Raw genomic sequence first — 23455 nt, 5'->3', positions numbered from 1 at the left:
GAATACATAACGTGTCATTTTTGATATTTTAATTTTAAAACTACAGCTCAGGTCGTCAAATATTGACTTTATTCAAAAGTTAAAATTACGACGTCGAATATGAATTTTTGATCGATCGACTTTCTCTGATAACGTCAATCTCCAAAAGTAATAGCTGTTATTTTCTAAATATCATATGTGATATTTTTTTCATCACTTATATGACATATTCGAAGACCAACGAGTTCATCCAGATTGAAATTCAATATCACATTGATGAATAAATTTCGAGATTGAAGTAATTTTATTAGAATGATCTTCAAAAAAAATTTTCAATTGTGATGTTTGCATAATTATTATCTCTTTACATTTGTGATTCAAAAGACAGGAGCCCTGTCGAGCTTTCGTTAACAATATACTCGTCATAAGCATTAATCTGAATCTGTAGGTTCAATGTCTATCTGAAACTCTTTTATTATACTTAGGTACTGATGTAATAAATGTAGAATTGGCACTATTAAAATATAATTATCAAACATGGAAAATTTTATGTAAAAAATTTTGATATTATATTTTTAATACTTGCTTGATTAAGATAAGAAAAGTTGGTTTTAAGTTCAACTATTCGCTCAAGGAAGAAATAACGATCGGAAAAAGAGCTCAGAACGTTCCCTACTAATCAATTGGGCGGTTCTTGCTCTCTTTCTCTCTCTTAATTCTCTCTCTGAGTAAGTCTCGCTTTAATCGAATTATTAGCAAAGGCATTTCCTACCCCAAAGGACCAATATTCTCTTTGAAATCTATCTGATCAATTATTTAATTTGCAGTTTTTTTCGAAATTCCTAACTTTGAGTGTTTAGAATTATATATATAATGTTCAATTGTTGATTATCCTATCAATAAATATCTACGTACATTTCATAAAATTTATTTAGCTCTTTGTGGTTTTCACTTACGACTAATTTACTAATATGGAAAAAATTTTCTTTAAAGCAAAACCAAGCATAAAAAAGTAAGTTCGCATTTTTAATCTCGCATTTCGCAACCGCATGGAAAATTCGTAAAATACACACAACCGCTTCGTTTTCCGTTCGCGTGATTCCAAGCTTTTTTACGTTTATGCTGCGTGGAAAAGTCAATATTGAGCTGAAGCGGCCAGCGGAAAAACTCCGTGGGTAATTAAGTGCATCTGCAACTAAACTACTTGGAAAACCAGGCGAAACAGAGTCGAGCGGTTAACGCGCGCATATATTTAAATGTAGCTTATTTGAAATTTAAATATTACGCTATATGCCTTTTTTCGAGGAATGAGATTTATTGTACTGTAAAACTGGCCGAAACCGGGAGGTATAAATATTGTTCGTATAAAAATGTCATGGAAAAAACTGTTATTTTTATTTTGATCAAGGGTTTCGTTCTAAGATTAAAATTACAAAAGTAGGTTCACAATGAATAGTTTAATAGCAACAAAAAGATAATACAATGGCGAATGATGATGCTCATCAAAATAAAAGACAGTCTACTGAATGATATACAATCTTCGTAAATCCTAGCAACAAATTTCATGGTTAAAGCATGAACGTAGAAACTTATCTGTACTATATTATTATGGCAGTGCATGTTAAGCGATAACTTTACTACAGACTAATAAACCATCGAAACGTGTATTAATTTGTGCTTTCATAGTAATTAACGCATCATTTTGATAGAGAGATTATTTGTTTAGTGATTCAATTGTTCTGTAGACGCAATCAATAATATTGAACAAGGAGTATAAAATATATTCTTAATGTTTCGAAATGAATAACTGTATTAGCTATGTCTAACTAATTTCTATCAAAGAAAAACACTTGATGCTTTTCGACAACTATAGAAAAATGACGGTAATGTAGACTTTCATTTTATTTTAGGCGAGCGCGTGCAATCACACTTACCCACATACTTATAAAATTTTTAAATAATTATAAAATTGTTGAAGAATGTGTTATTTCGAACGATTTTTGTTAAATATCCTAACGAATGCCATGAAACGACATAATTAAATTGAATAGAAGTACATTTATTAATTTAAAAAAGTTCCACTTTTTTTTTGTTTAGAATCTTATCTACTGTTACTTGATTTTGTCGTTATTTTTGAGCTTCTCTCAATAATACCTATCAGTCACCAGAAGCAGTGGAGTCGAATAAGGCAGAGGAAAGTGCCGCGTAAAAGTTTATAACTCGAAGGAAGGTGGGAGTTTGAAATTCTATCTTGGATTTGGAGAAAATGTTCGGAAAGATGCGGGTCTGTATAAAATCAAAGTTCGACTTATTCGTCAAGAGTATAAGGATTATTCGTTTGATATTTAATCATTACAGATGGTTAATAAAATCTCTAAATAATCATCTGACCAAATAGTATTGTTAGCAAGAAGCGTATAAAAATATTACTCACTTTAATTGATCTGGCTGACAGCATCTGAAGTAAGAAACTGCAAAAAGATTGAATCTGACTTGCGAATTTCAAAATAAAACGTTTAATCAGAAAATGGAAGTTTGGGTGAACCCTGGAGAGGATACATGCAAGCTGTAGAATGTCACCTCTGTACCAACTCGTAATATATTTTCATTCTTCGTGTACATTTTTCTCGGCTGCGCATTTGCCTCCTATATACTATCAATCTCCGTTCGATTGTACGAGAACTCCGCGCCGTACGAAATATCATCACGGGAGCTTCGATACATCCTCATGCGTAAATAATACCGTGAAGCTAGGGAGTTCTTCGATGACCTACTTTGAAATTATTTTTCGCGCTCTCTTATTCTGCGCGAAAAAGCAAACGATGTCTGTGTATACATATATACGGCGAACGATAGAACCTCTCAGAGGCTTGCTGCCAAGCAATATCTGCAGCGTACGCGATGAAAATTCATTTTTCTCGGAGCTGCCGCTGCTGCAACGGCGCCCTGCCAGTCTTCGTGCGTTAGGCGTAAACGCTTGCGTCGAGCGGGCGTCGGAAGTAAGCTATTTTAAGTCATTCTTAACGTTATGGGATTGGAAAAACCGAACGCTCTATATATGTACACTACATTTGCGACGCAACGTTACGCTTCGACGGCGACGAGCTTTTGTGGCCGTAGCGAGTTATCAAAATGCGTGCTTCGCGGTATTCCGTGTACTTCGGTTTTATGTAAGGTGATTTATCAAGTACCACCCTAACGTATTATTGTCGTATTCAAAAGGAAAATTGTCCCATGCACGTGAATGTTGTATTTATAAGATGAATTTACACAGCCTTTAATTGTCTAGAATGAGGTCAGCATAATCCTCTCTAATCTCACACACTCACCGAATAACTTACCCTTTTCAAGTTGAACATATCGTTCTATGTACAATGCAATTTTCTCATTCAGTAAATCATATATAAGCGCTGACAAAAATAAAAATCTTCTTCTAAAATTCTGGCTAAAATTCTTTATACATACACTGACCTACTAGCGAATACATGTAAAATTTTCAAACATCAGAGTTAACAAGGCTTCATTAACTTTACGCGCTCGGCATTCATGTGGTTAGCGTTCAATGAAAAGTCAGAGTGTTTGTGTGCCTGGAAATCAATTTTCAGAGAAAAGTTAAGAAAGTTACACATACATGCTATAATTTAATGACTCCCTTGACGACACAGTTGATTTCATTTTACACGTTCATGAAATATTTTATTAAATTAATCATTACTTGTATGACTCATTCATCACGCTAAAATAGAATACAATTGAATTTCCAAGAATGACAGTGTCAGTACAAAGGTAAATGATAATTCGAACTATCAGCGTAGCGTTTGAATTTTTGCAAATGTGAATTATAGGCCAGGTTTGCTTATACTAAGTACCACGCTTGACTTACATCTGCTCAAAACACAAAACATTCAAATGGAGCATCACATAATTTGCGCGAAACGATACACAGCAGTGATTCTAGGTTAATCACATACGTTCCTGGTTGAAACGTTATGCGGAATATCGATGAAACGACAAGCAGCTCACGCGAAGCATTTCCTTTTGACGGCTTTTGTTCCCTAACCGATCAAGCCTTTGAATCGCGCTGCATAATTCGGCCTGTGAATCAGCTCGCGAAAGAGCAAAGGTTTACTATCTGCAGGGATCTGTCGATGAACACTGAAGCATTGTTTTTCTTTTAGAAAATGTGAATTGAATTGCCGTTCCGTTGCCGGACAGCTTTCTTTATCAAAATCGATGCCAGCCTGGAGCATTCCTATTTCCGTATATCATTTTAATATATTTTGTAAAGAGCTACATCATCAAAATTCAATGCACTGTCAAGGTTATTTATGTTGATCGATTAATAATTATTCACTTGAATTGTACGACAATCCGAGTGAATAATGAATCAACTTGCCAATTATGACAGATTAATGTAAAACTCAAATACGTAACGTAATACAATTAGTATACTAGCGAAGTAGTTATATTCAAGTTTAGTCAAACATCATGAGATGGTTCATTATTAGCAAGCTGTGGAGCTTTTTGAAGTGCATGTACCATCTAGTCGAGATTCATTACTCGGGATATTTTACCGTATTATAGTTCTATTAAACTTTTATTCATACTACAACACATATTGCGTTGCAACAATCGAATAGTTTAATATTTTTATTTCAAATAATTGATTTAAAGAGTCGTCCAACAGCATGTGCAAAGTGTTCAATAAATGCAATTATTATAGGTACAAAATACTTAAGCTAATTGATAAAAATACATTCTCACAAAATCGTAACATTTATTGAATGATGATTATTATCCACCACAAATTATTTAACAATAACTTTTATGTATGTTTCGATTTGTTTATTTAATTATTGCAGGAGGAAAATCTCTTGGCCAGCCGTCCATTACTGACTCATTGCCATTAATAGCGTCAGTTGGAGGCTTTTACCACATCGATAAATCGTTCTTACCACAGTTAATTCCATAGGTTCGCGGCAATTATTCAGAATTCCTTACCTTGCTTCCCTTTGGCACGCCAGCAACAGTAGCAGTGGGTAAAAGGAGGAAACCGCACTAGTAAACCTCGACAACCGTACATAGCTTTCTCTGAGCTTTAAATACCTGCTCTTTAGAGGTGACGTGAACATTTTTCAATTTTGAAAGTTTAATACCTATGAAGTTCTATATGTACTTTCCATCAAACTCAATTCTCCAAAGTTAATACCAAAAGCTCATTAGGCAAAGTTGTTAATTTATCCGTTAAAAAAAGAAAGAAAGACGCTGATGAAATTGCCGAGGATACGGAAACATGTACACGAGTGTGCATGTTCGGATATATAGTTGAAGTTCGATCCGCAGCACTTTGAGAGCCATGCGAGTAGTTTCGTATCTGACAGAGGCGAGAGGCTGAGCGAGGCGTGTTCGGGGTTTGAACGCGCGGCAGCAGCGAACTATATTAGGAATTTATATGCTAATTCCTTGGGAACGAATTGCCGAAGAGACTGGTAAGGGTCTCTCTCTCTCTCTCTCTACTCTTCTGTATACTATATATGATATGTACATGTGTACGTGTGCGTGTGTATGTGTGTATCAAGTCAGTAAGCCAATAATGCCACTCACACGCGTGAAACGTCGCACTTATGCAGATAATACAGAGGGAGAGCGAGAGCGAGAGCGAGAGAGAGAGAGAGAGAGAGAGAGAGAGCGAGGAGTGTACGTCATTGAAATTCATAGCAAAAGTCAACTGATTGCTAAGTGAATTTATGAAGTGCCGAGTGCTCGTGTGCGCCATGCCAAAGTCGCGAGAATCAAATTTTACGGCAAACGCGACATATATATATATATATATATATATATATATATATATATATATATATATATATATATATATATATAAAGTATATTTTACCTGAGTTAACGGCTGCCGGTCCTCGTTTATAACTCAAACGTTTATCGGCTGTATAAGTAAAAGCAATGCTTCCGCGTGCTCTCGCTGATTATTATCACACGTGCATTGCTGCATATATAACTTATACATTGCGCGCCCGAGGTGATTCTGCATTTTAGTGCTCGCGTATTCTTCATTGCGCGGGAACTAGTCGAGCAAAGGAATAATTGTATTCACGCGGACTATATGTTGAAGAATCTTTTGGAATAATTGCTAAAATCAAATCATATTGTCATATGGATGGATATAAGTTATTTAAGTTTACTGAATAGTTGACTATGTATATTTTATACATGACTCTAAAATTTTTTAAATATCCGAAACAAAAATTGAATAATTATCACTGGTTTGAGTTCACTGAATAATGATATCAATATTTATAAAGAAATCGATATCTATACGTTACAATTATTTTTATTGAAATATAAATAACAGTAAAGTAATATATGAAAAAAGAAAATAATCTTGCCAATAGAAGTAGTGTATGCTAAAGGCATTATTTAGTCGTTGCAGATAGCTAATTTCTAATACGAGTGAAAATATGAAAAGGAAATCAATCATATATTTTGTCAAATGCATATATAACACGAGTTATATATTAAATAAGCCAAATTTATCGATATGTACATGTTTATAATAAACATTCAACAGTTGCATTAGATTTGTAAATAATGTCACTGACTAAATTTATGTGAAAGACATTTAGTAATGTCACATAAAAATCATACCATTTATGTAATATTTTGAATGTGAAGATAACTAAATTAATAATACAAAGATACGGGGGGTGCTATAAAAAAATACCATATACTTCGGCATCCTTTCCTTGAATGTTCAAATTACGTACACACTGTCAATTTCACGAGTTATTATTCCACGGAATATAAAAAGATTCGTAGTACTCTGATTCATCCGCTTTCTATTTTTATTCCATTTTTGTCTGTGGAAGTATGTTGGATTCACGTGAACATTATGTAGCCAGACACTCAATTTAAAAAAACATGATTTTTCATAATTTGTCATGATTTTTCAAAGTTCAATCAAAAACGAAAAAATACAACGCTAATCTAAGTTTCAATTCAAATTTCAATCAAAATATGTCGAAAACTATATTTTAATTTATTAATTTTGACACTCGTAAAGAATTGAAACTACGCAAATATTAATGAAAAGTAATATCCCCGTATACAAAATTTCATATTTTGTGTCCTGCCTGCAGTACTTGAAACTCTATATAGAACAAAGGAACACACAATAACAAGTCACATTTCAAACTAAAAATCAACTTCACATTTCAAATTAACAATAACAAAATATATGGTTTTTTACATACTTGTTGACGAGAACGCGGATTTCAGCTTGAATGAACGTTATCGCTATTTTATTTTTTTTCAAAAAACCATGAAAAATTACGTTATCTTTTTTCGACAATTTCTAGAACTTCTATGAGAAAAAAAAGGTATTACAAGTATTTTTAATCATTGACCAAAGATTTTTTTTGATTCTATACGTCAAATTACAATATAAAAACGTGCACTTATTTTGACTATATTCTCAAATGTATCGAATTATGGTACTTTTTTGTGAAATTCTTATATGAAATTTTTTCTTTTCTTTATGAATGGGAATTTGTACAAAGATAAATTATGTGTTTTAGCAGAATAATGAAGCCGTTTTTCGTTTTTTTTCGCGACAATCTCTTGTCTTTTATTTCTCCGAGTACAAAACTATGGACTAAATGGATGTCTTGCCGTTTGGGCTTTGTTAGGGGTTAAATCATACATTGATGATCGCAATTAATTACAACTCCCTAAATGATTAATAATCGCTGTTGTTCTAGAACAATATTGTTTGGTCACTAGAAACTAATATAGTAAAATTGGTGCGAAAAGTCTAGATAAGTTTTATATAGTACGATTCAATGAATAATTTCTGCCGTAATGAATATTCGTACGTTATTATATCTCAATCATTTAACGACAAAGATACAATCTAATACAATTGAGAGAAATAATAAAAAAATATTAGAATTCGATAGGCCAGTATTGAATTCATACAACTAACAATATTACGGTAGGTGGAAAGTAACATTGGTCCGGGCTAATTCAATTGGTGCCGAAATAATTTACGGTTATCCTATTAACAAGAGAGAGAGAGAGAGAGAGAGAGAGAGAGAGAGAGAGAGAGAGAGAGAGAGAGAGAGAGAGAGCAAGAGCACACGCGTCCTTCGTTAATTTTCGGCAAAACGCTTTAACCTCGTTATATGCGGGAAAATAGAGAGAGCGAATATCCGAGCTTATATTGCTTCTCCTTATCCAGTTGGGCAGTTAAAAAATCTTTTCTCTCTTTTTTTTCGCGGATTTTTAGTAAAAGCTGAGGTATAACTGTACCTAACGATGAACCATTTACCATGCGCGCGCGTTTTACGCTCGATTAAGACCTGCGTTTATATTCTCTTCGCGTTCGTTCCAGGTAGAGTAAACACTCATAATTTTCTACGTTCGCCTGTTTCCTAAAAATTTGCTTGATTTATCGCCTAGCAAATGAAAAATTTTTTCTACGTCAGTCCGCTCGCTTAATGGACTAATTTCGCGTATATGTCGACTCACCCGTTAATTTTGTTATTCAATATGCTTTGAATAATTATTTGCATCCTGAATATGTGAATTATCGATTTAATATTTGAAATGTTTAAAAATGCTTTTGAGAAAAAAATTATTTAAAAAGTGTAAAAGCATTATTTGAACTGATTAAATATTTAGTATAAGTAAAGTCATAAAATCAATGGTTGACTGATTGATATGTTGGCATATATTCAATTTTTTTATTTGAAAAATGTTTTATGAAAAAATTTTTGATGTAACAAAACATTCATGAAGACTGTAAAGTACATAACAATCATTAGGAATAGAATTGGTATTATATTATTGTCACGCTTGATATATCAACAATATTTTTTGTTTTATAAGGGACATTTATTTTTCAAAATCATTATTTTATGCTATAAAATGTAGTCGAAATTTTGTGATCTCGCGTCCCCGCATAGAGTAGCAGTCGTGTAGTAAACGCTGCGATCGCAAATCTCCTCTTGGCATACATTACCCGTCACGTTAATATTCGTGCAGAAGTAACTAGTCAACTTGCATACCCGAGTTTAATAAAGCTCGGAAGAAACAAAGCTAAAAAGGGCAAGTGCACTCTCTCGCGCTCGTCCATTTCGCTACATTGTCCGTCGTTGTGTACGCAAGTGTTTAGCTTGGCGCTGGCCTTAATGCCTCCCTGTCGCGCGTCTCGCCTCAAAAATGTCGGCCCGAGGGTGAAAAAAATCTTAATTAATTAAATATAATTTCCTTCTGACTTGATTACCTCGCTCGTTCAGCGGAGCAACGCGAGACTATCATAATATCCTTAAAGTATGTCACTGGAGGAAAGCCGCTGTTAGCTGGGTAGCTCAACTCTTGGTGCTACTAGAAAAAGAGTTTTACTTGCTAGCTTTTGATGCGATGCTGAGAGCAAGACTTTTAGATATCTAACGTGACCTTACCTCCTTTTTTTGTATTGTCATTTCTTTGCTCGAGAAATAAAGACTATGAAAAATGGGCCAGCAACGACAATCTCGCTTACACTCGTCCTCTTGAATACGTGCTCATACCGTCCGAAAAAATATATATATATATATGTATTTACAGTCACAGTGATACACGTACACATGGAAAGAAGAATGGCGAGAATTTCGAGTTTGTGTTATTGTTGGAACAGTAACAGTAAAAAAAATTATGTTGAATACAATTTATTCGTATAAGGCTATATAAAATTTGTATTTATTAAAATTCTTACTGACGAAATTTCGAACTTTTATAAAATTTAAACCTGAGCGGTAAAGGACGTCATCACGGTTTGGTAACCAATCATCATTTTTAGAAAAAATCTTTAGCGGTTTAAAATTTAAACCCAACGTATGTACAATACAAAGTAGTTCAACTCCGAAAGATTTTTAGCTGTTTATATACTTAAATATAGATAACAAAGGTCAGAAATTTATCCAAACAGTATAAGAATTGAATTAAAGTATATTTATTGTATATTTGTTGATGTAAATACATCGTTTGATGCTGAAAGTGATATATAACCTTTATTACTTTATTATTTTTTGCTTGTATATTCATTAAATAAATAGTAGTTTATCCAGTTCAACTTTATTAATTATCATTTAGCTTTACAAATTTATCATTATAAATGTAATATCCCAAAAGCAATTGTCAGAAAAACCTAACCTACACGCAATAATATATTTTGACATTTTTCAGTTAATATCTTTAAATTTGTACTGTGACATTTTCCAAATATTATGTAACTAATCTTTAAAATGCTTTATATTTATTATAACCTTTAGATGGAACCAATGGCTTTGGGATCACCAGTAGGTAGTCCAGCACAGTCCCCTAATAGTCCTGGAGTCAACTCTGCTTACCTACCTGGATTCTTACTTGGAGATTCTCACCAGGTAAATTTATGTTAATATGTATTACTTTGAAAAGCACAGTTTTTCAAAGAATATAATAAGATCTGAAATGTAAGTAATGTAAAATTGAAAAGTAAGTAATACAAAATTTTTATTAATTTACACAGCAACCAAGAATAAGTGTCATGAGTCCAGAATCATCTCGCTTCACCCATCCTGGACACCATGGAAGTTCAAGTTCACCAGTATCAAGTTATGCTACTCCTGAATATAGATTAAATCGACAGAAAGCAATGTTTGGTGGAAACACCAATGCAAATGGGCCACACATAGGTAATGAAAATCATGTTGGTGGCCCACCAACTAAATCATTATATGAAAGCTTGGACACAAGACAGTCATTGAATACTTCACATAACATTTCTACAAACAATCAAAGCATAAATCAGTCTAGATTACTGAGTACAGGATTTGGTGAGTTTCTTTAAAATATTATGGTTTAAATATAAATTTGTATTTTTCTTTCATTAGATCAAATTTGTCCTATAATGTAATATTAATTTAATATGTATTTCTTTTAGCAAACAATACCTACAATTCTCTATTTTGTGATACGCCATTGAATACTACACAAAATGAATCAACACAAGGGCTTTTGCAATGGATAACAGTATTTGGATTTCCTATGTCTGCTTTAAACACTGTTTTATCACATATCTCTAGTAGGGTAAGAATTGTTGATAGACATTCTGCACCTCACTCACAGAGTAATTGGATTCATTTAAAATGTTTATCCGAACAAGAAGCTCAACGAGCTCTGGCTTGTAATGGCAATATTGTATCTGGCTCTATTATGATTGGTGTCATCCCTTGCACTGATGAAGGTGTAATACTAGGTGGAGACAAAGAAAATCGCACAAAAATGAATGAAAGCATGAGATTATTTTCTACACCTGTAAAACAATCTGGTTTAAATTCTACCAAAACTCCAATCAGATTGCAAAATGTTAGACCATTAGTTTCAAATTACAATCAGCACTTGAGCTCACAAGCTGTTCAATCTCCAGAAAATGTGCCACATAAATCTACTGGTATAGTCACAAAAGCAATGGAATATGTTTTTGGATGGTGATAATATTTATTAAGAATTTTCTTTTTGACAAATGCTCAATGAGTAAATAGTGTTATTTCAAATAATTAATGGTGCATTACCCTATTTAGCAATATCTTCCAGATTTCTAATATGTTTAACAGCAAATATGTAAATATAATTGTGTTAACATTTAAGTTGATAATGAAAAATCATACTGTAATTTCTTTTAATTATTTTGGAATAGTAGTTATCTTTAGTCCTTTGTGACGGAAAAATAATTTTTTTAAGATTTTGAGTCGAGATTCAACTAAAGTTGATACTCTGCAAATTGTAAAACTCAATTCGAATAACTTTCATAGCTATTTTTAATTGCAAATCAAAATTTTAAATCAACTGTCTACCATAAATTTGCATGAAATTTCGTTAAAATGATTTGTCTTTATTCTAAATTTGTAAAACATCCAATCGACTATTTTAAATATTCTAGCTAAATGTTGTTAATGAATAAGATTCATGTCATCTTGAGTTAAGTAACAGAACTACAATACTGTATGGAAATAAAGTAATTATTTTTATTTTCATTAAAAAAGATTTACATATTTAATATTGCAAATAAACCTAAAACTATCTCAATGTAAATTCATTCTGTAAGCAAATAAAATTGCGCGACATTACAGAATTCTTTTAATAAAAGCAATATTTTATTCACAACTTTTAAGTAAAAACTAGTCTAGTTATCTTTGCAAAATTTCATTATTTCGGGCTTTCAATCGTAGCATTACCCAAATCAGTCATCTTTGGATACTTTACTTTCTTCTTATCCAATTCATCCTGGGCCCAAAGGATCATTTTTAATAAATTATTTAGCCGTGGGCTAGTGGACTCTTGATGTTCCATCTTCAATATTGCAGCGTTTAATTCACTCGCAATCTAGAATTTTTATTTTGTAAATAAAATTTGTAGACTAATATAGATTAAAAGATTTTAAAATAATTGACTTCCGTTCAAATATACCTTTTGTCGATGAGTGGGGTGCAATAAGTCACTGAAAGGGCTTTTGTGTGGCTCGTCAAATGCAAGTAATGCTAATGTACGTTCTAGTTCACTTAAAATATTTTGATCTGACTCACCAGCTTCACTCAATTGTTCTTGCGCAAAATGTATCGCTTCTTCTATACGACCTGTACGAATGAGTTCAATCAAGTGGAGTTGTTGAAGATGAAAGTGTAAATATCTATCATTGTCTAGTAATTCTGGGTGTAACTGATTGACCAAAGTTTTTGCTTCTTCTATACGTCCATTCTGGATGGCATCTCGAATACGAATCCGATCATCTAGAGAATTTAATTCTACAGTTGGTCCTACACCTGATTCTTGTTGAAACTTTTCAGCAGCTTCTTTAAAGCCCTCTAAAAATAGATATCAACATTAATTCATACTATCTGTTAAATATTTATATTTCAACAAGACAATATGTTACATTCAATTATGCTAAATTACTCTTACTCCTGTGATTAGAACATACCTGTGACTAAATAGTTCATAATGAGACTATTCATTTGCACCCGTTGAATATGTGAACCTTCTTCCAGTTTTGCCATCCATTCTTCTTTGGAAATACTCTCGCTCTTATCGTTGAAACTCATTTTTCATGAAATAGCTTGAAATAAAACATATTGTTTAAACATCATACATGTATTATACTATGATATAATATTACACAATGGAGTGTAGTGAAACAGATAGATTGTTAAGCATGACAAAGGAAATTGAAAAATTTGATAGACGATTTTCATACCATATCCATAAATAGGCACAAAAAATTGAAAAGAATATTAACAACACAAACAATACATTGGATAATTTTTTTTAATTCAATCATACTATAAGGATAAATGCATACCATTTGATTTTAGGACGAAATGCATATAAAAATGCACGATTGCAGTGAATAACTCAGCTGTTTCAATCCTAATACATACAAACACGTCGACTTTAAATTCTAATTCTAATCTAACTGTATGTAAAAAACCATCGATAAATCTACGTAAATAAATTAAAATTCACTATCTTAGAAGTTATTTACAAAATTATTAAGCAATAATGAGGTAAACAATGAGGATCTATAACTTTGACACTCTATCACAAACACCTCTGAAATGCACAGCAAAAAAACGCATCGAGAAAATACTACTCTCGTTTCTTAAAGCTTGAAGTATAGCGTCTAAATCGAGAGGTAGAGAGGGAGTAAGTATAATCGTAATCGAGATGAATAAAACGTTACAAAATGTGAAAATATTTACCAATCTCAAGTATCCAGTGTACACTATGCATTATATGTTTGCATAGTGACAACAAATTTTGTATAAAAAAATATTACATTTTAATAATCAATATTTTTAATTTATTAAACAATTCCTAAAAATAACAACAAAATATCTAATATTACTTGTCTCCATATTAAAATTTAAAAACATTGCTTAAATGATTTCTTAAATTTTTTTAAACTTTATTAATTAATAACATTAATTATTTTTAGAAAATAACGCGTGTTTCTTATTGACCACCATTCGCGTCACATAACCGCAATGATATGAATAAACCTTGTAAGAGTAGTTTTATAATAATATTAATTGATAATTTTAATAATTTCTAGATCATCTCCGATACAACTGACTCTTTAGTCAGTTGTGTCGGAATATGAGTATCAGCAACTACAAAAAATATTCCGTGTTGCTACAGTAAGGGGTTTTCTACATATCCGGATCAGACATTGGACAACAGGTATATCGGATGTGTACCAAAATTAACAAGGTAAAAAATTAATTGTTGGGTGCATTCATGATGTCACAGAATCCAAGTAATATATGATAAAAAATATAGATTATTATTATTTTAAAATTATTAGTACAATAATATATCATTTGAGTATTTGACTATCTTTTTTCACCATGGTTTTAGAAAAAAAGTCCCTAAGTCTGCGCCTTTGAAATTCATAGATTAATTATAGTCTTGAGAGCTTCTCGAACTTCTGACCTTTTAAGCTATCCTATCTGTGTGTGTGAGAGAGAGAAAACGATCTTGTGCTGCTTTTATAAATTTTAGTTCGGGAACAATACTTAATTTATATATTTCTTTTTCGTTAGATAAATATGGATTTTTAAATATAATTGGAAAACGTTATTCAGAATATCAGTTAATTTAATTGTGAACTGACTTATTACCTTAAAAACTATCATTGAGCTGAGTTAGGTTACTACTAAATTATTACTTTTTTTCTTTACAAGAGTGATGTGTAATATTAATAAAAAAATTGGAGGCCTCTTTTGAAAACAGGAGGGTGAAGAAGGTAACTCCATAGTTCATAGAAAAATAACGGCTTATTATAGTAGAGTATTCTTACATAATAAACAATACATATAATAATTAATTTTGCTTAATTATTAGACAGATATCTTAATTATTTTTTATATTAATTTTAATTAATTTTTTTACTACTATTTAGTAATTTGAATTTCAATTTGAAAGAAGTTTATATCTATAGTGGTTAAGATTATTTTACCGTTACAATAAATATTATAATAATTATGTTTCATAATAATACAATAATTATTAGTGTAAAGTAAATTTATCTAATTATTAAAAAAATAACTAATGTGTTTCATGACTATGATTCATGATCTCTACACTACTGATATATCTATATCTATGAACAAACCTTACATCATTTGACTGCCAACTATCGTTACTGATCCGTACCAGTTCAATCGTAGTAACGAACAGTAAATATGGCAGAAGCATTGAGTTTACTGCGGCATTATAACATTCATAAAAAAGAAATAATTGAAAGTGATGATCAAATTTTATTTGATGAATGTCGCAGGCCCAAAAACGTTGAAACTAGCTACTTAATATATGGGTAAGTTTTAAATAAAAATTAGTATCTAATATATTTTGCATTAGTGTTGGGTAAATCCAAATTCTTGCTATTACAACATATTTTGCTAAATAGATACTGCAACTACAAATGATATTTAATACACTATACAATACTAATTACTCTATTAACAGTTTAGTACTATAGTATCGTGTTGCGATTGTAATAGCGCATTAAATATTATACTGTAGTTTCATTATTGCGACTGCCCTTTACTGCAAGGCATCTATATAAATCTTATAAATTAAAGTAATGGCATTACTGTAGTTGTGCTACATTTTAAAGACGTTTATAGAGCAAACAATATTGCTTCTGTTTAACACTATTTTACATATAATTATCTCATTATACCTTTGAACATCTGGAGTTAAATTATTCTTTTTCACTTTTCTTTCTCCGACTGAATATTTACTAGGCTTTACAAATATATCGGTATACAATTCTGACTCCAACCTTCACATATTTTTGTGCTTTACAAATATTTGAAGTTTCCGACGTTTCAGACGATTCATGCTTCCAAATTTTTATACTAAACTTATATAAATTCGTATAAAATCTTCAAGTAATTCCAACTTTTGGCATTTCAAAATCAAGAAATTTTACTAAATATCGCCAAGTAAAATGAAAGTTACGACCGTTATTGAAAATACTTAAAAATATTTGGACAGCTCAGAAACCACAAAAACTAGCTTCAGCTCTAGAGCTCGAGATAAACTTGAGCGCTTCTAAACTTCCAATTGCTAGGTCGATTGAGATTTATTTTAAGTTTTTAAATATAAAATTGTTATTACCAAATATGTACAAAAGATATTTCATCAATAAAAAAATACTTATTAGAATTTTTTTTATATTTTCATATTTGATAATTTCGTCCTTCAAAATGTAGTGCGATATATGAAATTCTTAATTTTATTAGACAAATGTTTAAGTTTTTTAAATTATTCGAATAAATCGTCTATTTACATTTTATTTATTAAAAATATCTTTATTAATGTATAGGTCTGGTAAAAATGGAACACCGAAACAATATTATACTCTTGAGTGTTTACTCTTCTTTGTTAAAAATATGCAGCTTCCACATCCGAAGTATGTGACACTAGCAGCCGCAGCAAATATTCCAGTGGTACGGAGACCTGATAGAAAAGATTTAGTGGCTTACTTGTCAGGTGAAATTGATACATCACCTTCTATAGATAAGTTAGCACCCACTGAAGTTGAAAGAGCAGTCCACCATATGAGAAATCTCACAGTGCATAAATAAAATTTGTAAAACATCCAAGTGAAGTATTATTTTAGATGTCTGAATATTAAATAAATATTATTAACAAGAATAGCATAAATGAAATGTTTTATTTGTCGTGTACAGCTCGTTTTATAATCCCAATAAATCTATTTTATGATTATAATATATTTTTCGAGTGGTTAGATAATCGGCAAATCCTCATGGACTAAGTATGATGGTATGTAGTTCACCGAGGTTTAGGCAAAGATTCCTTACGTTTAGATCTGTTAAGTCAGCTGGTTCTCGATGATCGGGGGTATGAAGACAGTCTAAACTTCACCTAATCTATATTTACGCGATCTCAAATTATCCAATTGCAAATACCCTCCTGCTATACAGTTTTCATGCTTCCGGTCAATGAGAACCAGTTGACCGTTTAAACAGGTCTGAACTATAATTTGCAAGGATCCAGCGGTAATATGCACACACTTATTCTTTTCTTATGTATTCAGTTTTTTTTAAATTAGCTTGAAGAAGAGATAAATAGGGTAGTTTATTACGTAAACCATTTATTTAAGTTTACGTAATAAATCTTATTTATCTCTGTAGTTATGACTCTCAAATTCTAACCTATTTTGGTCGAGAAAGAGAAAATTATCCCCACCCTTTTACACTCTCTTTCCCCTGTGAAGGCCGTAGTTTTTCCTCTCTTTAGGCTTAAATACTTCCATTCTTTAAATATAAACATATTGGACAACTTGAACAGACGTGCTAATGTTGTCCACTAGGAACACGAGTTTGGCATTCCCCCTCCCTAATCATCTCGTCTGCATAATTAGTCAGTAATAATTTAAGGACAGTGCACGACGCGGCCGCGTCAGTCCAGTGTTTGCTCGTGGTAGTGACTAGTCAACATGGCGGACCCGTTGAGTTTACTTCGTCTTTACAATGTTAATAAAAGAGAAATTATTGAACGTGATAAGCAAATTCAATTTGGTGAATTTTCCTGGCCAAAAAATGTTAAAACAAATTATTTGACCTATGGGTAAGTTTTTAGTATGATAAAGTATTTTTCACAATTTTTTCAGGTGAACAGTCTGCCACCAAACTTACTAATTGTTTTTTTTCAATATTTTTCGAAAGTCTGCATAGTAATTAATTATCGAACTTTTTACAGTAGAAAGTAAATCTTATATATTTTCTTATTAAGAAATGCTTTCAGTAAATATTGCTATTGTGTAATTTTAATATGTACACACATTTTTTCCTTTATATTGACATGTTAACTTAGTTTATTGTAATATTTTCTTTGTTTTTGATTTATTCTGATCTTAAAAGTCAAATTTTATTTCATCATTGATTCAAGTGAATGTCTTTCTGAAGTAATTTATTTATTTCAACTTGTTCACTAGGTCTGGCAAAGATGGAGCACCAAAAGAGTATTACACTCTTGAGTGTTTACTTTTTTTACTCAAACATGTACAGCTTACACATCCAGTTTATGTACGACAAGCAGCTGCAGAAAATATTCCAGTAGTACGACGACCCGATAGAAAAGATTTATTAGCTTACTTGAATGGTGAAACAGCTACATCAACTGCAATAGATAAATCAGCACCTCTTGAAATTCCTACACAAGTCAAAAGAACAGCTGAAGATGGTTTGGAAAGCAGTTTGGTCAAAAAGCCTCGGTTTGAAGAAATGCATGTCCAAAAAGTCAAAGAACAACTCGCTGCCAGATTAGATGCTCCAAAAGAATCCAATGTTTCAGTTGAAAATATTAAGTCATTATCTGAAGCTATGTCTGTTGAAAAAATTGCAGCAATCAAAGCTAAACGTTTAGCTAAAAAACGTACAACAATTAAAGAAAATGACGATATTGGAATGGGAAGTGATCTTAAGGTTATTTTGGATATGGATGTTGATGACACAAAAGATATTGTCTCTAGAGAAAGGCAGTGGCGAACAAGAACAACTATTCTACAGAGCAGTGGAAAGGTAAGGAAAATAAATTTTAATAAATATATACATTATAATTGATTTTTAAAATATAACTATGACATCATTCAAATATTTATAATTTCAGGTATTTGCCAAAAATCTTTTTGCTATATTATTAAGTATTAAGGCTAGAGAAGAAGGTAGGCAAAAAGGACCCATGGTCCCGACACCAATGGTTACACCTCGCTCCACTCCAATGAGACCGTTACCTCAACCTGCAGTATACAATCGTTACGATCAGGAACGTTTTATTAGGCAAAAAGAAGAAACTGAAGGGTTCAAAATCGATACTATGGGAACATATCACGGAATGACATTAAAATCAGTGACGGAGGGAACAAATCCAGCTATACGAAAACCACCACAACCAGCTCGTACGTAATAAGAATTGCAGATAATTCTGCTCAATTGTCTTTCTTCAATAAAATATATACAAAAACTTGTTATTTTAGCTGGAAATCCTACTGCAACACCAACATCTGGATTATTACCGACTTCTGCCGCGAAACTTACTCCACAACAAGCGGCTCAAAACAAACGACCAAGCAGAACGCCTATTATCATTATTCCCAGCGCTAACTCATCTCTTATTACAATGTACAACGCGAAAGAAATTTTACAAGATTTGAGGTACGTGTCAAACGAAGAAAAGAAAAGACAAGCTACTAAGCGCGAAAATGAGATATTGTTACAAAGGCGAAAGGAAGGTGGTCTGACTGTACCGTATCGCGTTATCGATAATCCACAAAAGCTAACAAATGCTGATTGGGAAAGAGTTGTCGCAGTGTTTGTTATGGGGCCACAATGGCAGTTCAAAGGCTGGCCTTTTGATGAGAATCCTGTCGAAATATTTTCAAAAGGTAAACATTTATTTTTACGTTTACTTAAATTATTTTTAAATTATTTATAAAGTTGAGGTTTTTTCTTTTTCTTTTTTTAGTTTGTGCATTTCACGTAAAATATGATGAAATGTGTCTGGATGCAAATGTGGCGCGATGGGCGGTCACGGTAATTGAACTCAGTAAAACAAAACGACACTTAGATCGAGCTGCTATTATGAGGTTCTGGGAAGTACTTGACAAGTAAGTATTTTTATTTCGTAATTTTATAAAAATAAAGTTAATTTGAACAGACATTTATTTATATATATATTTCAGATATCTCATAAAAAATAAAGCACACTTGCGATTCTAGTTTGAATTATTTCTTTTATTTGTTTGAGTAATTTAATTGAATTACTTGATTGATGGATATCAAGCATACCTTTGCGTACAAGACACAAGACTTGAGGATGAATATTTTGAACTCCAGAAATCTCTTTTAGCAATGGTTTTTCACGACAAATTAAAAGTTGGTTAAATTAAAATTTACTTTTATTAAAATGTATACGTTTTGTATGAAAAATTAGGAAAAAGAAAATGCTTTTTTCTCACTTAAAATTTTGGTGGTATTCAAACAAGAATTACTTATCTAGTTAAATATAAAGTTATGTATTTGTAAACTGCTACATTTATAAATGAGGATGTACATATTGATAAACATTATTATTAATACGATTGTATAATTTATTTTACCTTACACACGATCGGATTTGGTAGAATATAGTTATTCAAATTGTAATATAATTGTAATATACATTGCAATATTCACCTTTATGATTAATATAAATAAAAAAACATACCTAGTTTTTTTATTTATAGTTTATTTTAAGTTTTTAAAAATACTTAGTTCTAGTTCAATTACCGTAGTTATTGTTGCTCATGCTTCTACGGTATGCTACAATTCACTTTACGGGCAAAACCTCTGTAAATAACCAAATTATGTTACCACTACCATCACTGGATTTACAGCTCAAAGTGAACCATTAGAATTATATCCTTGCGGTGTTGTAATTAGTACGTAAACATTTTCAGAGGTGCCCACTCCAAAAATCGAATCCTGCATTGCTAAACAACCACGAGTTAATTATTAACTTTATTATTATTATTACTATTTAGTTATTTTTTTTTAAGATTGAAAAACCACTAATAAAGTAATTATTATACATATATTTACAAAAATAACAATAAAATCATTCTAGAAATTAGGAAGTTCTACAATTGAAAATATACACTTGATGTAATTAAAAAATCAAAACAAAGAATCAATTTTTCACTAATATCTTGCGATTTTTGCATCTGGACCATCTCCACTAGAAGGTTTCCTCTTATTCATAATATTTTGTATTTTTTGCCATTCTCTATCTAGCTCTGCTTTTTCATTTTTCTCTTTATTAAATTTCTTTGTTCTTCGTCCATCAGCCATTTTGACACCATATTGAAATGCTGCTTTTGGCAAAGCTTCTTTTTTATTCATATAATCAGCATATTCCTCTTGCGTATCAAAATCCCAACGACCAATTGGTCCTTTCTTATTTCCTAAATCCATTTTAGTGTAGTCCACTTCATCATCAGAATCATCTATAGCATCCTGCATTTCATCCAAACCTGGATAACATTCAGCATATCCTTCTGGTTCAGCAGCTAATTTGTCTAACAAACCGCCCTTTTTCTGAGTAGCTTCTGAAACTGCAGCAAGTTTTGTAATTGTTGCTACAACAAAAATTTTATCAAATTATTGATTACTCATAAGAAGATATATTTATAATTTATAAATTAAGTACTAAAAGTTACCTGTAACTGATGCCACTGAAGGATTTGGTAATTGTGGAGCATTGTCTTTTTCTGTATATTCTTCTGCAGGTTTATCAAAGTATGATTCTTTCTTTTTACTTGACTTTGAGTGACTTGACTCTATTTTTGAGATTGATGGCACATAATCACCAATATCACCATATATACTGTCATCTTGTACAGTTTTTTGAGGTGCCAGTTCCATATCATTAAAATCTTCAGGTCTTCCTCTTCCATCTTTATTCTTCTTTCCTTTTTTCCCATGCCTACTTCCTTGTCTCAAATATGACAAAATTTGAGCTAATTTATTAATCACAATATCATTTGTTGTCAGAGTTGGAGTATTATCAATAGTTGGAACATCAGCTTTACTTCTAATCAATGTTGTTGGTATATCACCCTCCGTATCATCATCTAAATCAATAACATATGCCATTCTCCCAGGTGTAAAAAGTTCGTTGTGTTCAACATTTTTAGATTTCATAATTGATACTATTCTGTGAATATTGCGAGCAGTTTTGGTTTTGAACATAGTTTCTTCATCTTTTTTCTCAACTTTCTTTTCCTCTTTTACTTTTTCTTTTGGTTTGATAAGTTTTTCCATTTCTTGTTCTTGCTCATACTCTTTTGCTTCAATTTCACTCCTCACCTAAAATCAAAATAAATAAACTATCACTACAGTTCCATTCGGTAGTCAATTTTAAAACTTAAAATTACCTTTTGTAGCAATGCATAATCAAGACCTTTCACCAAGTGAGTGTGCTCCATGTCTCCACCTAAGAACTTGGATTGTTGAATCATTTGCCTTCTTCGTTCAGCAGCATCCAAGCCAGATTTTAAATCTGGAGCAACAGCTCGATAAGCACTGGCATTTGTTATTGGATCTTCAACCGAGTCTTGATTAACACCATCTCTTCTTTCTCGTGCACGATCTCTGTATTTTTCTGCCAGTTCTGCCATTTTGTCATCTTCTTGTTTTTTGAGCTTGGCATAATAGCTTTTCTTTTTCCTTCGCAACTCAGCTCTGTTAGAATCATTGGTGACAGGAGTTTGTGCTGTTTTTGCACTAGCATCTCGAAGAGTTCCAGGTGCAGTTGCCGGTGTAGCTGCTGGTACTGATGCTCTTGGTGTCATAAGCAATTTTCTAAAGTCATCATTTGTCATGCGAGTTGAGGCACTAATATCTTCTTCAGGCATTGTGATCGTTTATCTGAAAGAATATACAATTGACTATGAAAACATAATTTTTTCTTTTTGATCAATTTTCTTGTCGATTAAATTGAAATTTTAATTCTCGGTAATTAATATAAAAATTTGAAAATTTTTAAATAATAAATAGAGATTATATATCATCATATATACAGGAGTAATAAAATAATAAAAACCTTTCTCTTCTTCCTTCAACAATTAAAATTAAAATATAAATAAATAGATTCCGTGCCGTGTGTATGTTGATGTCTTAAAGTTCAATGAATTGAAGTTGTATGCAGTTTAAAAAGCATGTGTGCGCTGCGTGCTGGCGCAAATAAAAAATCACTAACAAAGATATGGCACTACAAAGTCATTGAGACCCCGTCCCATAGCTACGTATGAATGCGGACGGATACGGACGAGAATCGCAACTCTAGTAACATCACTAAAAATACCTAGTTCGATTATTCAGTACCAACACTACCGGTAGTGAGCAAAAGTAACTGTTGTTTAAAACTGTAGCGCCGAACGTACCACATTTAATGTTCAAATGTCAGGTCTACAATTTACTTTTCAAATTCTCATGAATATTGCTTATTGATGAGTATGCTAATGTAAAAAAAGCTTTTGGGATGATTAATACATATCATTTATATATATTTGCTTCTTCTTCTCATATATTCAAGTACTTCCATAAAATTAAGGCCTAATTCCACTAATTGTAGTTGAAAGTCTATCAATTCTCTATCATTTGCCATCTTATAGACTGCAATAATGTATAAGGTTAGATAGGCGTTACATTAAATGTGGTACGTTCGGCGCTACAGTTTTAAACAACAGTTACTTTTGCTCACTACCGGTAGTGTTGGTACTAAATAATCGAACTAGATATTTTTAGTGATGTTACTAGAGTTGCGATTCGCGTCCGTATCCGTCCGCATTCATACGTAGCTATGGGACCGGGGC

The 23455-nt window shown here is 31.9% G+C and overlaps 4 protein-coding genes across 6 annotated transcripts; 2 read left to right on the top strand and 2 right to left on the bottom strand.

Moving 5' to 3' along the window:
* The first annotated feature begins 9834 nt into the window (after positions 1–9834).
* Positions 9835–12014, top strand: LOC131663913 (nucleoporin Nup35). The gene is made up of 4 exons (XM_058934683.1): positions 9835–9940; positions 10305–10415; positions 10541–10847; positions 10955–12014. Exons 2-4 carry the CDS (start codon positions 10305–10307, stop codon positions 11503–11505), a joined length of 969 nt encoding a protein of 322 aa, XP_058790666.1. The 5' UTR covers positions 9835–9940; the 3' UTR covers positions 11506–12014.
* Positions 12015–12061: 47 nt separating this feature from the next.
* LOC131663914 (glucose-induced degradation protein 8 homolog) lies at positions 12062–13696 on the bottom strand. Of its 2 annotated transcripts, none has more exons than XM_058934685.1 (4): positions 13370–13696; positions 12992–13169; positions 12481–12875; positions 12062–12396 (listed from the first exon to the last, which is right to left on the bottom strand). In XM_058934685.1, the coding sequence occupies exons 2-4, from the start codon at positions 13110–13112 to the stop codon at positions 12220–12222; spliced, it is 693 nt and encodes a 230-aa protein (XP_058790668.1). In that variant the 5' UTR covers positions 13113–13169; positions 13370–13696; the 3' UTR covers positions 12062–12219. The 2 variants fall into 2 exon arrangements, with proteins under 2 accessions (XP_058790668.1, XP_058790667.1); XM_058934684.1 differs by having other exon boundaries at positions 12066–12396; positions 12992–13126; positions 13370–13690.
* A 3573-nt stretch (positions 13697–17269) lies between these two features.
* LOC131663870 (parafibromin) lies at positions 17270–20151 on the top strand. Its single transcript, XM_058934597.1, has 6 exons — positions 17270–17670; positions 18038–18623; positions 18712–19000; positions 19079–19486; positions 19567–19708; positions 19784–20151. The coding sequence occupies exons 1-6, from the start codon at positions 17540–17542 to the stop codon at positions 19818–19820; spliced, it is 1593 nt and encodes a 530-aa protein (XP_058790580.1). The 5' UTR covers positions 17270–17539; the 3' UTR covers positions 19821–20151.
* A 55-nt stretch (positions 20152–20206) lies between these two features.
* LOC131663871 (protein Red) lies at positions 20207–22795 on the bottom strand. 2 transcript variants are annotated; one of them, XM_058934598.1, is made up of 4 exons: positions 22684–22795; positions 22016–22508; positions 21299–21947; positions 20207–21217 (listed from the first exon to the last, which is right to left on the bottom strand). In XM_058934598.1, the coding sequence occupies exons 2-4, from the start codon at positions 22493–22495 to the stop codon at positions 20781–20783; spliced, it is 1566 nt and encodes a 521-aa protein (XP_058790581.1). In that variant the 5' UTR covers positions 22496–22508; positions 22684–22795; the 3' UTR covers positions 20207–20780. The 2 variants fall into 2 exon arrangements, with proteins under 2 accessions (XP_058790581.1, XP_058790582.1); XM_058934599.1 differs by having other exon boundaries at positions 20207–21193.
* Positions 22796–23455: the final 660 nt, after the last annotated feature.

This window comes from Phymastichus coffea, unplaced genomic scaffold (genome assembly GCF_024137745.1).
Source record: "Phymastichus coffea isolate CEN01 unplaced genomic scaffold, Cenicafe_Pcof_1.1 PCOF00039, whole genome shotgun sequence".
Lineage (NCBI taxonomy): Eukaryota > Metazoa > Arthropoda > Insecta > Hymenoptera > Eulophidae > Phymastichus > Phymastichus coffea.
Note: the sequence above shows the minus strand (reverse complement) of the source record. Positions and strands in the feature narration are given on the sequence as shown.